At 38.9% G+C, this 14,451-nt stretch overlaps 1 protein-coding gene across 19 annotated transcripts in view; it reads right to left on the minus strand.

Annotated features, from left to right (window-relative positions):
- The window catches only part of prom1a (prominin 1a), a 102,052-nt gene that overhangs the window by 58,497 nt on the left and 29,104 nt on the right, over positions 1-14,451 (minus strand). For 15 of the 19 annotated variants that reach the window (XM_035954878.2, XM_055016822.1, XM_055016824.1 and 12 more), the window contains exons 2-3: positions 899-957; positions 335-361 (exon numbers count right to left, since the gene is read on the minus strand). In XM_035954878.2, coding sequence (XP_035810771.2) covers positions 335-361; positions 899-957 — 86 coding nt within the window. The remainder of the gene's footprint in view (positions 1-334; positions 362-898; positions 958-14,451) is intronic. The other 4 variants (XM_035954888.2, XM_035954886.2, XM_035954880.2 and 1 more) reach the window with 1 other exon arrangement.

A 14,451-nucleotide genomic window follows, 5' to 3' on the forward strand; every position in this document is an offset into this window, starting at 1 on the left:
AACTATGCTAAAATTATTCAGTATTCAGTCTCTCCTCTGTGTGCATCGAATGACATAGGAGCTACAGTTTTGGCCAAGCTAAAAGGGGGATTACAAGGTGCTTGTGAGGTGGATGGGATGGCGATGTGAAAGTCACCGGGCTGCACAACTTATCGCTTATATTCCAATAATGAATGAGATGAAGTAGGCAAAATTATAGCTGTCTTATAAGTTACAAATTCTAGATTAAAGATAATTGTTGTAGCTATAATTGTGCAACCGTGGCGACTCCCAGAGAGGAGGAGGATGAGGAAGGGGGGTGGACTGAGCAGTAAGTCCAGTGTGCAGACTTTACCTGGAGGGTCAGCACAATGTTCTCTGGCTGAGGGAGGCCAGATCAGATGAAGAGGGCATGCAGAAGACAAAGGCAATGCAGCATCAAAGGAAGAGCAAAGCCACAAAACACAAACGTGATGAAACAGAACAACAGAAAGCAAAATTAAAGAATTCAAAACTGGCATGCATGTCCACATAGTTGCATATTGTAACACTGCAGACAGACAGAAAGTTGCACTGCTTTTCTGTTTATTTAGATCTCAGGCATGTTGAAAGCAGGAAATAAAGTCTTTGGTTCTCAAAGTTGTTTGTCATAAAAACTCACATCCTGTATTTCTCTTTAAATTCACAGGTTGTGCCAGAAACAGTTGTTTTTTTTTCTAAGTTGACATTTCCTCGGCTAGTAAAGCTATTAACACCTTGCTTCAGAGAAATCACAGAAAACAGAGTATCACAAAGGTCATTCCTTCTGTAATTTATATCATAAATTGCTCCATACAATCAAAAAAAAAAAACATGCAGCAAAGTGGATGAAAGGCAGAGCAAATCAGCCATTACACCACGCTCACAGTCACACTGTTACCTTTTGGTATTCTGTCTGAATGGCCCCGAACTTGTCCTTCGCCAGTTTGACAATGAGATCTGCAGCGGCACAAAGAAAACAAACACATGAGGAGAGTGTTGCTGTTTTTCTGTAATAGAAATAACATGCATGGTGGATTCCTTTATGTAGCACATTATGTTGGCTGAGTTGTATGAATTTCTAGGGCACCGTTTTCAAACAGTTGTCATGCAATCACACAACACAATACACAACAGATGTACCGAAGAACATGTGAAGAGCGTTCATCACAGCAGTTTATTAGCTTTGAGCTTCTCCCATAAAGTAATTTAGGTAAGAAATTGTTTATATTTTTCAAGTTTTTATGTTGCTTCAAAGGTGCATACAAAGCTTCATGCTTCATGCTCTGTTGAACAAGCTCAGTGTGGAAACTTTACTCGGGTAACGGCAGCAAACTGCAGAATATATTTATCGTGAGAAGTAATTTGTGTCAAGCTGAAGCGGAAAGTTGACATTTTTGACAAGACAGTGTCATAAATCCAGAACCACACTGTGACACTGCAGTGTCCCCTTCATCCCCAACTCTTCCCACTGGGTTTTGACTGGCAGTATGAAGAACTCCTATTTTATTTATTTATGGATTGACATTGTGTTCCATTCCTGTTGGATCCTGGTTCCTCAGAAGAACTCCCAGAAAACTGTTTCAGGCAACCAAGATTCTGGAAGTTGTAATCTGGCCTGTTCTGTCAGCGCAAGATTAACTTTTTACAGTGGTTGTGCTGATGTGCCCAAGTTTTCATTTCACAAAGTTTAGGTGCACCCAAAATTTTCAGTATGCTTCCAGACACACTGGGAAATATAAATATACTAAACTAATAGTCAAATGAATGAATGAAGAAAGATGTAAATAAATGTTTTCTGTATTTAAACTGTTCTTTTTCACAAGATGACCTGGGACTTAAAGTTAACAGGTAGATCTTAATTTACATCATAACTAATGATAAATTTTCTCATCATTTCTTACTCCTTGTTGCTTTAGTTTGCCGCTGCTTGGTGCTGAAACACTGCAGGGAGGTGGGCCACTTTGATGGTCGCACATCTTTGACAGCACTACACAAGTTTCTTAAAGTCACTGTGCTTTTTTAACGTTTCAATTCAGTTGATGCTCTGACAGTAAAACCACTGCTGCACTCATTGCAATAAATGCAGCGCATAGTGTTAGCTGTTTCCTCATATCTCAGTATTTCCCACAGGGTGAGGATTTGCTTGTGCTGGTGGGTGGTGCGGCGTATCTGATGTGTCTACAGTATCCTATTCAGTTTAGACGCGAAGAGTCTAACTCAAGTTGTTTTCTCAAGTTGTGATTTACAGATGTTCCCTCAACATTCCATGTTGACACTACAGTTTACCATTGTTCCCTAAACGCCTCACAAGCATTAATAGATGCTAGGCAGTACACAGAGAAGACTCTAGTTATTGCACTGCAGTGTGGAAAAATGAAATAAGATGAGGATGATGTCAGATTTGCCTTACATGAAACCAAGTGATAATTCCTACCTGGGCGACCACACAGAGATGCACTGATCTGCTAAGTATTAGAGGAATCCATTAGAGCCAATAATAATGTAAAGTCACTCGTAATGTGATGACCTGTTGCACCAGAGCTCTATATGTGTGTGCTTCAGGGATTCACAGAGCTAATGGTAGAAAATTGCAAAGAGGCACAATAACCTAGGGTTAAAATTCTCTTGCATTTACCATTACGGGTGATATTAACATTATAAAATTAGATTTGTAGAACATGCTGGATAAATGTTGTTCATTATAATAACTAAAAAGTTGCAAATATCTGTAAACCTATTTGGCTGTGACATGATCTCTTTGCTGTTGCAATGAATTGGTCAAATGTGTACTGTAATAGCTAGGGTCATTTCTACATATCAACAAATGGTTATATAATAATTATATAATGAAAAATGATATTTGCTACCTCTAATAGTCTTTCTTTCAGAGGGGACAACACTTTTCGAGCAGCATTTCCTCCCACCTCTCACTATGCGTGTTATATTTCAGTCAAGTCCTAATACCGATGAGGACTGTGTACTAATCTGGGAGCTGTTGATAAAAAATGTTTTCAAGCAAGTAATTTTTGGTCTGACATGCATTCAGTAAAGCCTATCAGGTATCGTTAGACAGAAATTATACTCATATTAGTCACAGAATGGTAGAGAAGAGAAGGAGGTCATCTTGACCTACAGTTTCCTGACAGCCTCAGGAAGGAAATTTGTTAACTTCCAAGGTTAGCCAGGGACAGAGCGGAGACAGTCACAGTATTGTACAAAAACACAGTTGGGAACTGTCCTGTTTCAGATGAGTAGCTCAGATAATTGGATGTTTCCTTCGCAACGTCTACAGTGATGTATCAGCAACATTTAGAGCTCCACCAATCAGATCGCCCTGTGTATAAATGCTGACCAGTCACTGACATTGCATCCCTCTAGAAGGAGGTTTGGAGTAAAAGGTTTAAAAGAACTCTGCATTCTGAGTTTAGGTTCTTCCTAGATCAAATTTATACTTTGTATTCTTTCTAATCTAGACCAGTAGAGTCGCCTGTATTTCTATTGACTCCTATGAACAGAGCAGTTGTTATTTTGTAAAAATTCTGAAACAGAAAAAAAATCTCCAACATTGGATCCTTGCAGACTGACACTTCACACTTCAGGTGACAAAATGTTCTCCACTTGGGCCCTTGCTGCTGAACAGACACGGAAAGCACAGGAATGAAGCCAATTAAATAAATTTTTTAACATATCAATCATATTCAGCCAGATTGTTTAAAAGGGGTTATCATGGAAACATCACAAACAACCCAAATAATTTCTACCTCCTATCAAATACAGTACGTCCCCCGTTCTCTTTCATATCTACACCTGGAGCTGTGCTGGCTGTGACTCATGCTGTAATGATGACAGAGACAGCAAGGCTTCTCAGAGGCATTGGGTTTCCAAAAATAAGATGCAAATAGACGCCGTAGCTTTCCTTCTTCTGCAATGCGGTGCTTCATTTTATTTGAAGAAAGAATAGCCTATATATTAAAAAAAATTTGTTGACAAGGATTGTTTTAATTTATCACTAAACAGACTTGTGATCGCTGCCACTTGTTCAAAGGATGCTGTTTGTACTAATGGGAAGCAGCTTCAGGCTTATCTTCCACCCAGTTATTATGGCTGTTTAGGAAGGGGCTCATCTTTTAAAACAGTTGTGCCTAATTGCCTTTATTTAAATATTTATTAAGACCGGATTATTTGACTGAGAGTCCTCCTCATGCTTGTTTCTGTCACACTTCATCTGTATGGTGTAAGCACACACACTTGCTCTGCAGAGCTGGAACAGATGTGGCTGAAGGGCCTCCCTTAATGGCGGTTTGATAATAACTCCTACTGTAATCACACAGCTGAGCTTTGTAGTACACTTCCTACTTGGAGTTTCCCACCAAGTTTGGGAAACAAAAGTCTGCTTTATAGGTCAGCCTGTCAATGTGTGTTAGGTTGGTTCATCCGCCACAGAATGGCTGCTGTCTGTCAGTATTGTGTGTTTTGGGGTAATGGGTAAGATGATCCAGCCTTTTGGAGGAAAGAAGTAGAACAGGCCAAGCCCACTTATTGTGTTTTCTTGTCGTGTGAAAGTGTTCCAAAGAAGCCTCTGACTCTTCAGTAAAAGTGTGTTTCCTTTTATCCCCAGAGGATGAAAACTGTAACGTTGGCAGGTCAGAAAACAAAAGACCCTGGAGACAAGTTTGACACTTAAATACTGTGAAAATATGTGACAGTATGAGAGGTGGTGCTTCATTTCTGTGCTGACTTCAGAGAAAATGCTGAGGTGTGGTTAGAGAAGAGTTTCAACTTTAAAATGAAAGACCAAAAGTAAAAAGATGGATCAATAGTAAATTACTGCTTTTCAATATACGCTACCGTTCAAAAGTTTGGGTCACTCAGACAAATTCATGTTTTTCATGAAAACTCACACTTTTATTCATGTGCTAACATAATTGCATAATGGTTCCCTAATCATCAATTAGCCATTTAACACAAGTAGCGAGCACAATGTAGCATTAGAACACAGGAGTGATGGTTGCTGGAAATGTTCCTCTGTACCCCTATGGAGATATTCCATTAAAAATCAGCTGTTTCCAGCTAGAATAGTCATTTACCACTTTAACAATGTGTAGACTGTATTTCTGATTAATTTAATGTCACCTTCATTGAAAAAACTGCTTGTCTTTCAAAAATAAGGACACATTCAAGTGACCATAAACGTTTGAACAGTAATTGCATATGATATCACATTCTTCATAAAAAGTGGAACAAGCACCGTAGTAAAACTTCCGATGAACTCCTTAGAAATGAACGTTGTCTGCTCTTAAAGAAAGGTTTTCAGTTTCTTTCAGGTTATCTTAATAGAAAACAACTTGTAAATACGTCACTCTGATACACAGAGATGAGTTTATGGGGGTTTAATCAATAACCAGAGAGGGGCTTTTTAAAATTCATGAGATACATTAAGCACATTTCCATTATAGATGTCAATTAATTGTCGAATGATTGACTGATAATATGTTTACCTATTCAGTTCTAATTCATACCTTGTTCAATTTATGAATAAAAAGTATTTACTACTTTTTTTTCACTGGCAAAGTTGTATTCTGTTGCAGAAGCTGGTTTGGTTTTCTGGAACCACATCAGAAAAGTCTGGAATGGATTGCTAGACTTATAAATCTGAGGACTTTTGTGCTGGATTGCATATCATTCCTCAAGTACACTTTCACTCTTTCAAAGTTTAGGTGCTAGTGGCCAGAAGGAACCAAATCCCAGTGTAGTACAACTTCTCAGAAACATGCCAGTAGATAGAAATTAGTTGCACACAAACCAAATTGATAGGAAGACTTGACTGGACTTTTGTGCCTTGTTTGACAAAATCTCCAGTCACAAAAACTGAATGACTGAATGAGTTAATTAGTTTAAGTGGTAGTTGCCAGAGGGGCTGCACAGTGGTGTAGTGGTTAGCACTTTCGCCTTGCAGCAAGAAGATCCCTGGTTCGCGTCCCGGCTTTCCCGGGATCTTTCTGCATGGAGTTTGCATGTTCTCCCTGTGCATGCGTGGGTTTTCTCCGGGTACTCCGGCTTCCTCCCACAGTCCAAAAATATGCTGAGGTTAATTGATTATTCTAAATTGCCCGTAGGTGTGAATGTGAGAGTGCTTGTTTGTCTTTGTGTGTGGCCCTGCGACAGACTGGCGACCTGTCTAGGGTGTCCCCTGCCTTCACCTGAGTCAGCTGGGATAGGCTCCAGCCCCCCCCCGCGACCCTTGTGAGGATTAAGCGGTGTATAGATAATGGATGGATGGATGGTAGTTGCCAGAAGGAACCAAATCCAAGTGTGGCACAATATCTCATAAACATGCCAATAGATGCAAATTGACAGGAAGACTTAACAGGCTTGAGTCAACTGAACTGTTGCTCTTCAAAAACTCCAGTCTCAAAAACTGAATGAATGAATGACTGAATGAATGAATGAATGAAATTGTCATAGCGAGGGACACTCAAGATGAAAAGAGGCATGGGAGAATTGAGAACTATAAAGAAAGATGAAGGAGAAAGGACAGCGAGCGATCAAAGACGAAGAGATGAAAGAGGAGAAAGACGGGAGGTAAAAGAGAAACAAACAACAAGGAGAGAATCCTGGACTAAATCCAGCTTCCGTTTCTAGTGAGAGGCGTCTAATCCCTCTCCAGGAATGAAAATCTCACTTGATGCTGGTTTCCACCTACGTTAACTGTTCTCTCCACCCTCTCTACTAGTACTTGTCATTAAAAAGACACACACGTGTATTTATAAGGATGCTTTGGCCTTTAACCTCTCTAAGCCCACTTCTGTATTCTAGCTTCAGTGTTCTCCGTGAATTGCCTCTCTGCAAAATGCACATACAGCAGTGAAAGTGTTGATGCAAATATATGAGGCATATTAATGTAAATGAAAATGCATAGTAGAAGCCAGCTTCGGTAGCTTCTGACCTCTAACTGAAATCGAAGTAAAGCTTTTTCCAGCGGATTTAATGAAGCTTTGCAGGGAGCTCAAGATAAAGCAGAACCTGTTAAGATGAATTTTTCATAAGTTTCACTAGAAGGGAGTCACCCGCCGAGAGGAACCCAGCAGCTCTCTGTCTTGGTCGAGCTGCTGGGTTTCAGAACAGCAGACGAAGAAGCTGTTTGGATGGCAGCGAACAGTCGGGTTTCTCAGGGCACTAAATGCTTTCCTAGATCAGAACGTCATCCTTGCTAGGTTGGGGCATTTAATTATGCAGTTGCTTTATAACTTTTGGCTTTGTAGCTTCGTTTTAAAGTTGGTTAGGGTATGTTGGTGTTGCCCAGTTGTCAACCAGCGCTTTTAAATGGAACATGAACTCAGCTAGCCTGTTCATTGAACAGTCCTGTGTGATCTTGACAGCAGGGAGTCGAAACAAATCTGAAGTCGGTCCATGTAACCATCTGTGGTTGTCATCCCAGCTAAGAACGCACAAAAACATTCCTTAATATGATCAGGCCTGACTGCACTTTACACCAAATTATTTTTTTATGATTTGGTTTCAGCATCCTGCTCATTGTACTCATCAAAAATACATTTTCCCTGTAGTTGGATAAAAATGTGCACTTAGAAGAATTCTGACATCTACGTCAATTTGAGTTCAAAAGTTAAAATTATTTCAAAGGAAAGGCATGAAAGACTACTGACAGTCATGAGAAAATAAACATTTCAAGCATACCCAAGTTCCACAGTCACAAATTGATGCTTTTTTCGGTTTTAGATGAAAATTCGATGTGAATATTGAGCAAATGAAATCACTGGAATTCTAACAATTTAACAAGTTCCCAATTATTTTCTAACTATTCTGACAATTGACATTAAACATCTTAATTTCTGGTAATTCCAGCTTCTTAAAATTGAATAATTTCTTTATAACTGTAATCTGTTAGCTTCATCTGCCGAAAAAAGGATATTACATGAAAAAAACGGTCTAAGATACCACTTCCTGCGTCAAAATGAAGAAACTGACTCTTACAGCCCTTGACTTTGTCTTTGGATATGTCTTTGGTTGTAGACATTTTTCACCATATTAGGACTGTTTATAGATGAACCAAGTAGTTGATTAATCAAGGAGATAATACAGATTAATGAAGCCTTAAACTACTAATTAGTTTCAGTCCTTGAAGTTACAAACTCAACAATTAATTGCAGACAAAGTGTAACATAACCTGTAACAATAAGAGATGAGGCTGTGATCTAAATCGACAGAGGCTAAGTCCTATATCTGTGACTGAAAACAATACATCAACATCCATAGTCACTGCATATTGTGCCATAGGAGATTGTATTTCATTTGTTAATTAAAGTAAGACAAGAGGAAAACCGTAACAGCCAACGCACTGGATGTGTGGCAGCTAATCCTCCCAGCAGCCCCCCCGGGTGTCCGTGAAAAACAAGGCGATTAGTGCCGTGGATTAAATGATGTGACAGAAGTGTTGGAGCCCACGCCTTTAGTGACTGAATACAATAAACACCGAGTTTATCTGTGCATTGATTGTCTGCGAGAATTTGCGGCAGAAAGGCTCCAGTGTTGACGAAGCACACACAATGGCATTAAACCACACCAGCATCTCCACCACATGCTGCGCTCCACTTCTTATGATGGAACACACAACGCGGCTACTACGTATTGTTTTTGTTAAATGCTAATGAGATTACAGTGCTGAGGCCAAAATATTTCAACATTATCTCTATTGCACAGATTTTTTTTGCAGATAAACTACATCACAACAGACTGAGGACACAATTTTTGATCGTAGCTGTGCTTGTTTGGCCATTTGTCTAAGAGAGCAATATGCCTGTACATCATGGGTGATAAACATATGGACCATGGGCCAAAAGAGGCCCGTCAAAGGGTCCAATCTGACTTGCAAAGTATAAAAATTACAAAGAAGACATTAGCTGCAAAATGTAAATCTATAAAACTATAAATTTATAGTTGTTTTGATCTTAAGGTAAAATACTCTATGGTTCAGTTCCAGATACCTGAACACTAAATCTTTTGTGCCTTTGTAGACAAACTGTTATCTGTAAGTTGTAATGTGTAAATGATAAACTGAGGCGTAACATTGTTGCACTTATTTTTCTTAGGATATTTCAGGTTCATTTTGCTTTGTAAATATACTTCATTAAATGTGAACATTTTTAGAATGTACTTTTTGCACTGAAACAAAGGGAAAAACTTGGAGTTGTGGTTATTTATAGGTTAGTATGCTTAGATTTTACAGTCACTTAAGTTGAAATTTGGATGTATGTACTCCCTGAACAAAATTGAGTTTGACACTCCTGCTGTACATGCTATAAAGGCTTTATTTGCTTATCTTTTTGCAGCTTGCTCATATTATCTAGCTACATTTTCTCCATCTGTACACTGTAATTTAACTGAGAGCAGTTCAAACCAAAGTTGCATATGTGAGCAGCAGGGTGGAGTTTCGTATTTTGGACATTTAAGCAGATTAGTCGGTTGTTAAAGTGACACACTGCAACACTTGTCTTCCTTAGAACTGTGCTAAATCATCAGCCAGCGCATTCTACAGCCAAAAATCTACCTTCATATGTGTTTCTATTCAATACATCCTATATGTATTTAAGTCTAGTTACCATAACTTCAGTTTGGAATGGATACCAAAATGCTGTCTTTCTAACACTTCACTTTATTCTCTATAGAAGTGTTTTGAAGGATTTTTTTGGTTCATTTGACCAAAAAAAAAAATGATAAAAGTTGGTCCAAAACTACTAAAAATTTTAGTTTGGATCGAAACCATACCTCCTCAGTTACATTAGTGTGACAACTGCTGATTATTCTCTTGATAAATCAATAGTCATATCATAGAAAACATCAGTGAAAGTTCCAGTTTTGCAGACTCTAAGTCTACAAGTTGTTCAAATTCTTTGTCAGAAAAAATTCCACACATATCAGAAGTACGTTTAGTTTCCTATCACAAGATTTAACTTCATGTCAGAAATAATCTTCATCCACACAAGCACACCTGAATATGCACACGACACGGCTATTTTCACTCATTGCACGTGTGTAAAGAAGCAGAGGTTTGATTGTCTAGATGTGAAACATTTTATGGAAGGATAACAGCAACAGCAAAAAGAAATTCTGTGACTGACAATGAGGTGATGAAACTGTCACTGAAAGAAAATAAGACAGGTCTTTGTTATCTTCCAGTAAAGACTAAAGAAAGAGTATTCCTTATACGTTTGCAATAAGAGTGATTGTTGGTTGTCAGTCAGTTTTCTTTCCCAGCGTGATGAGAACACGATTCTTTCTGTTACGAGCGCTTCTGTGTAACTGATCATCCTATAGTTGCTATAAAAGCAGAGCCATTGAGACGAATGACCTTTATTTCTCAAATAACAGACAGAAATCAGAGCTGTGATTGACCCTGAGGCTGCCTGGTTTGTGTTGAGACAAGATTACAGCATCTTTCCAATACAGTACTGGAAGGAAAATACTTTTACACTGAACCTCATTGTAACCTTTTTCTTCTCTGACAGTCCTCATAAGCACAAATGCTATGTCTGTTTTGTTGTTTATTAATAATGCTACAACTTTGACACTCTGGTTCTTGTAGCCTGAAAGACGCTGCAAACCCCAGAATCTAAATCTTACCTCGAGCTGCACTCAGTCTGAATAAATAGCTGCAAAAGAAAACTTTTATGCAGCTTTATTTCACAACAGTACAATATAATCCCTACACAAAAAAAGTTGCCACCTGGATTTAACTAAGCAAATAGGTAAGAGCCTTCCATTGGATAATTACGGCAGTGATGAATACATTTCAGCTGCAACAACTTCTTTAACCCTAGCTGATGTAGTGAGGAGCTCCTCATTTCTTAAACAACCATGTTGGAAGACATATCTTGTGGTCATGGGAAAGATGTTAATCTGTTTCAGAAGGGTCAGATTATTGTCCTGCATCAAGCAAAGAAAACAAGAGATTTCTGAAACTACTAAAATCAGGTTAAGAACCTTCCAATGCATTATTAAAACCTGAAGGATAGTGGAGAACCATCATCTTTGAAGAACAAATGTGGTCTGATGAGTCCAGATTTGCCCTGTTCCAAAATGATGGGCACATCAGGGTAAGACGAGAGGCAGATGAAGTGATGAACTCATCATGGCTAGTGCCTACCAGCCTGTGGGGGTTAGAGTTATGATCTGGAGTTGGTCAGACTCAGCAACATTATGTTCCCAAAGAATGAGATCAGCTGACTACCTGAATATACTGAATGATCAGGTTATGAATGAATAGAGTTTTTCTTCCCTGATGGTATGGGTATGGATATTCCAAGATGACGATGCCAGGATTCATGGGGCTCACATTGAGAGCGAGTGGTTCAGGGAACATAAGACATAATTTTCACACATGGATTGTCCTCCACAGAGTCCAGACCTCAGCCCCACTGAGAATCTTTGGGATTTTCTGGAGAAGACTTTGCACAGTGGTCCAATTCTCCCATTATCAATACAAGATCTTGGTGAAAAATTAATGCATCTCTGGACAGAAATAAATCCTGTGACATTGCAGAAGCTTATCAAAATGATGCCACTGCAGATGAGTGCCATACTCAAAGCTAAAGGCAGTCCAACAAAAAATTAGAGTGTGTGACTTTTTTTTTTTTGGCTGGCGAGCGTATTTTGTGGGGATAAACAAATGAAATGCAGTTTGCTCTGTGTGGAGCATCACTTTGTTTATAGTATTCCCCGAATGTTATATCAGCATAGTTTAGTACATTAAAAAAAAGATATTTTTAAAGCTGTTTATAATGTTGAATGTCCTACATAGCCTTTCATCCAAACAAGCATCTATGCTGTTTTTCTTGCTCATGCACATTCGGCATACTTGCTGTGTATATAATCTGGATGTAATCACAAATTTTGGGCTGTACATGGATGTTCTTCGAGAAGCTGGCATGAACTTAGACAGTTGATGAAAATTACTTCATACAAGCCCTTGTGGACTAAAGTGGCCTTTAGTCAAAAAATCTGGCGGCCAACTTACCTGAATCCACCTGTCTACCTCACTTCTCTCCTCACACAGATTTCTGCCTATCATCTTCAGCTGATAGTGCTTCAGGTTAGTGGGGTCATTTATTTTATGAATGAATAGTTTGTGCAGCTCCCCCTGGAAACACACGAGACGTTTTACAACTTAAACCTGATGTGTAAACTTGGAGTGCTTCCATTTTAAAGTTGTTTGAACAAAGATTTATCACTGCAATGTGATTTTTTACACTTGAAAAATCATTCTTGTCAATGCTGTCCCGTGATTGCGAAGAATTTTCTATAATTTCTTGTTAGTTGACATACATACAAGTACTCGTATATCTGCAACTCATCAACCACAACATATTGACAAATGTGCTGGCTTGGCTAAGTTATTAGTTTAGTTCTAGTTTAGGGATGTAAATTAAGACATTCAGTCAATTCTGCTTTTCAGTTAGTGCAACAGTTTAAACATCTACCAGGTGCACTGCAGCAACTAGAATGGAAATGGAAGTAAATCTTGACAAAGGAGACAGAAAACACAGCGCACACATGCCTGCTGAACACCGTTAATACTGCCGGTGTCAGAATTTAAGCTCATTTTACTTCCTCACTTATTTCAAGTTGCTGTGCGTAAGAACATAAGCTAAACTGCTACAACGCAAAAGCCGAATGTGAGAAAGAGGAACAGACAGAGAGAAAAGCTGCCAAAGGAAAAAAAAAATCTGGAACAAGTGAGGACAGATGGACAAACAGCAGAGTGAGAGAGTCAGGGGGAAGAAAAGATGAACAGTACACTAAAGGAGGAGTGAAGTATAACGGATGAATACATGATGGATTGATGGTGTAGAGAGATGGACGGATAAAAGATTTAGACCATCTTTAATTGTCTGTATGCAGGACAGCAGACTGCATTTACTGTCGGCAGCACGGCTGGCAGAGCCTACATGAACTGCACAGAAAAAGGGCAGAAAAATTCCAATCAACTTGCTCCAAAAGCCACCAGCCGAATCAACAAAACTCTAATATTCTCCCCGCTAAGCCCTGGCAGTTGTGTGTGTGACAACACCCGTTGCTAACAGGCTTATTAAGAAAATAAATTAATAAATAAGTGAGTAAGCCTGGCCATGAGATACACTTCCACACCACAAAACTTCATTCAGCTCTGCTCTGCTTGTAAGGCGAACGGTACAACAAAGCAGACAGCCAGTTGGGGATTTTTCCTGAACAGAGGGACGCTGTTGCCAGCAATGTGGATTCTCCCTCACAAAGTTATCACAGAACACACACACAAACAGGAGGGAGATTTGTGTTAAGAATTAAATTCAGCAGGAGTTGTAACACAAATGCACACGGGAAACTATGCTCAGTCTTCGTTTTTTTCTCTCTCTTCAGTGTAACGCTGAGGAGATTTACATACAAATAGAAACGGCTATAATCAAATATGTGAAAGAGGTCACACATACCGATCAGTTATCACCTGACTGTGCAGTTTCATTTAAACGCCTTTCAGCTCACTGTTTCGGTTTTACAGCCTGCAGCTTTTGGCTTTAGTTTGTTAGCGCTGTGTTCATATGCAGCAGGGGGCAGTGGAGGTAAAAATTGGCTCCCGAGACAGACAGTTTCCAGCAGCCTTAAGTCTGTACAAGAAGTTAAAGAAACAGTTTTTTAAAATGTTGTTTCTGATGGTTTAAATGATTGCACTGTAGCCTAATAAAACGCTCTCCAGGCAATCAGTGATCTCATTTTAGAGGAATTCTAACGTAAATCAGTAACATATCAGTTTGTATATAAATCCTTATAAGTAGACTTCCCCTTCTCAAACTACATAAATACATTAAAACATTAAAATATTAAATAGTCAAGTACAGAAGGAAGAAATACAATACAACAGCTTTTATTATTGATAAGTCAGATATTTAAACTCATGGAACTAAAACATCTGTTCATATTTTTTGAAATCCTTGCATCCCACTGAGAAGACATTTTGGTGAATTAAAGCTATGATATTGTCTGCAGTTTAAGATGTGCAATCTAACTGTATTCGGCCTCTCTCACTGATGACTTTCTCCATCAAATGCACAACAATTATCTGGTTAACAGAATAAAAATTCAAAATCAGATCTAAATCACTCCAATTCAACAAAAATGAAAAGTTTCAGTAATACTACTGAGCCAAAATCTTAACCAATCAGCTGTTAGATCACATGATTTGTTTCCCATTATGTTCTTAAACTGCGCAATCAGTGGGGAGTAGCAGCCGCCTTGATCTCAGGATGTTATCATCATCTACGTCATCGTAACGTCAGAGTCAATCAGGATCAAGTTGGGCAAAAATCTAACTGACAAGCGAATGTGTGCCGATTGCGGGTGATCAAGTCTGTGTCAGTCTGGCTCGTTTAACCCTCCTGTTGTCCTCATTTACAGGCACCAAAA

Source organism: Amphiprion ocellaris, chromosome 13 (assembly GCF_022539595.1).
Source record: "Amphiprion ocellaris isolate individual 3 ecotype Okinawa chromosome 13, ASM2253959v1, whole genome shotgun sequence".
NCBI classification, from domain to species: Eukaryota; Metazoa; Chordata; class Actinopteri; family Pomacentridae; genus Amphiprion; species Amphiprion ocellaris.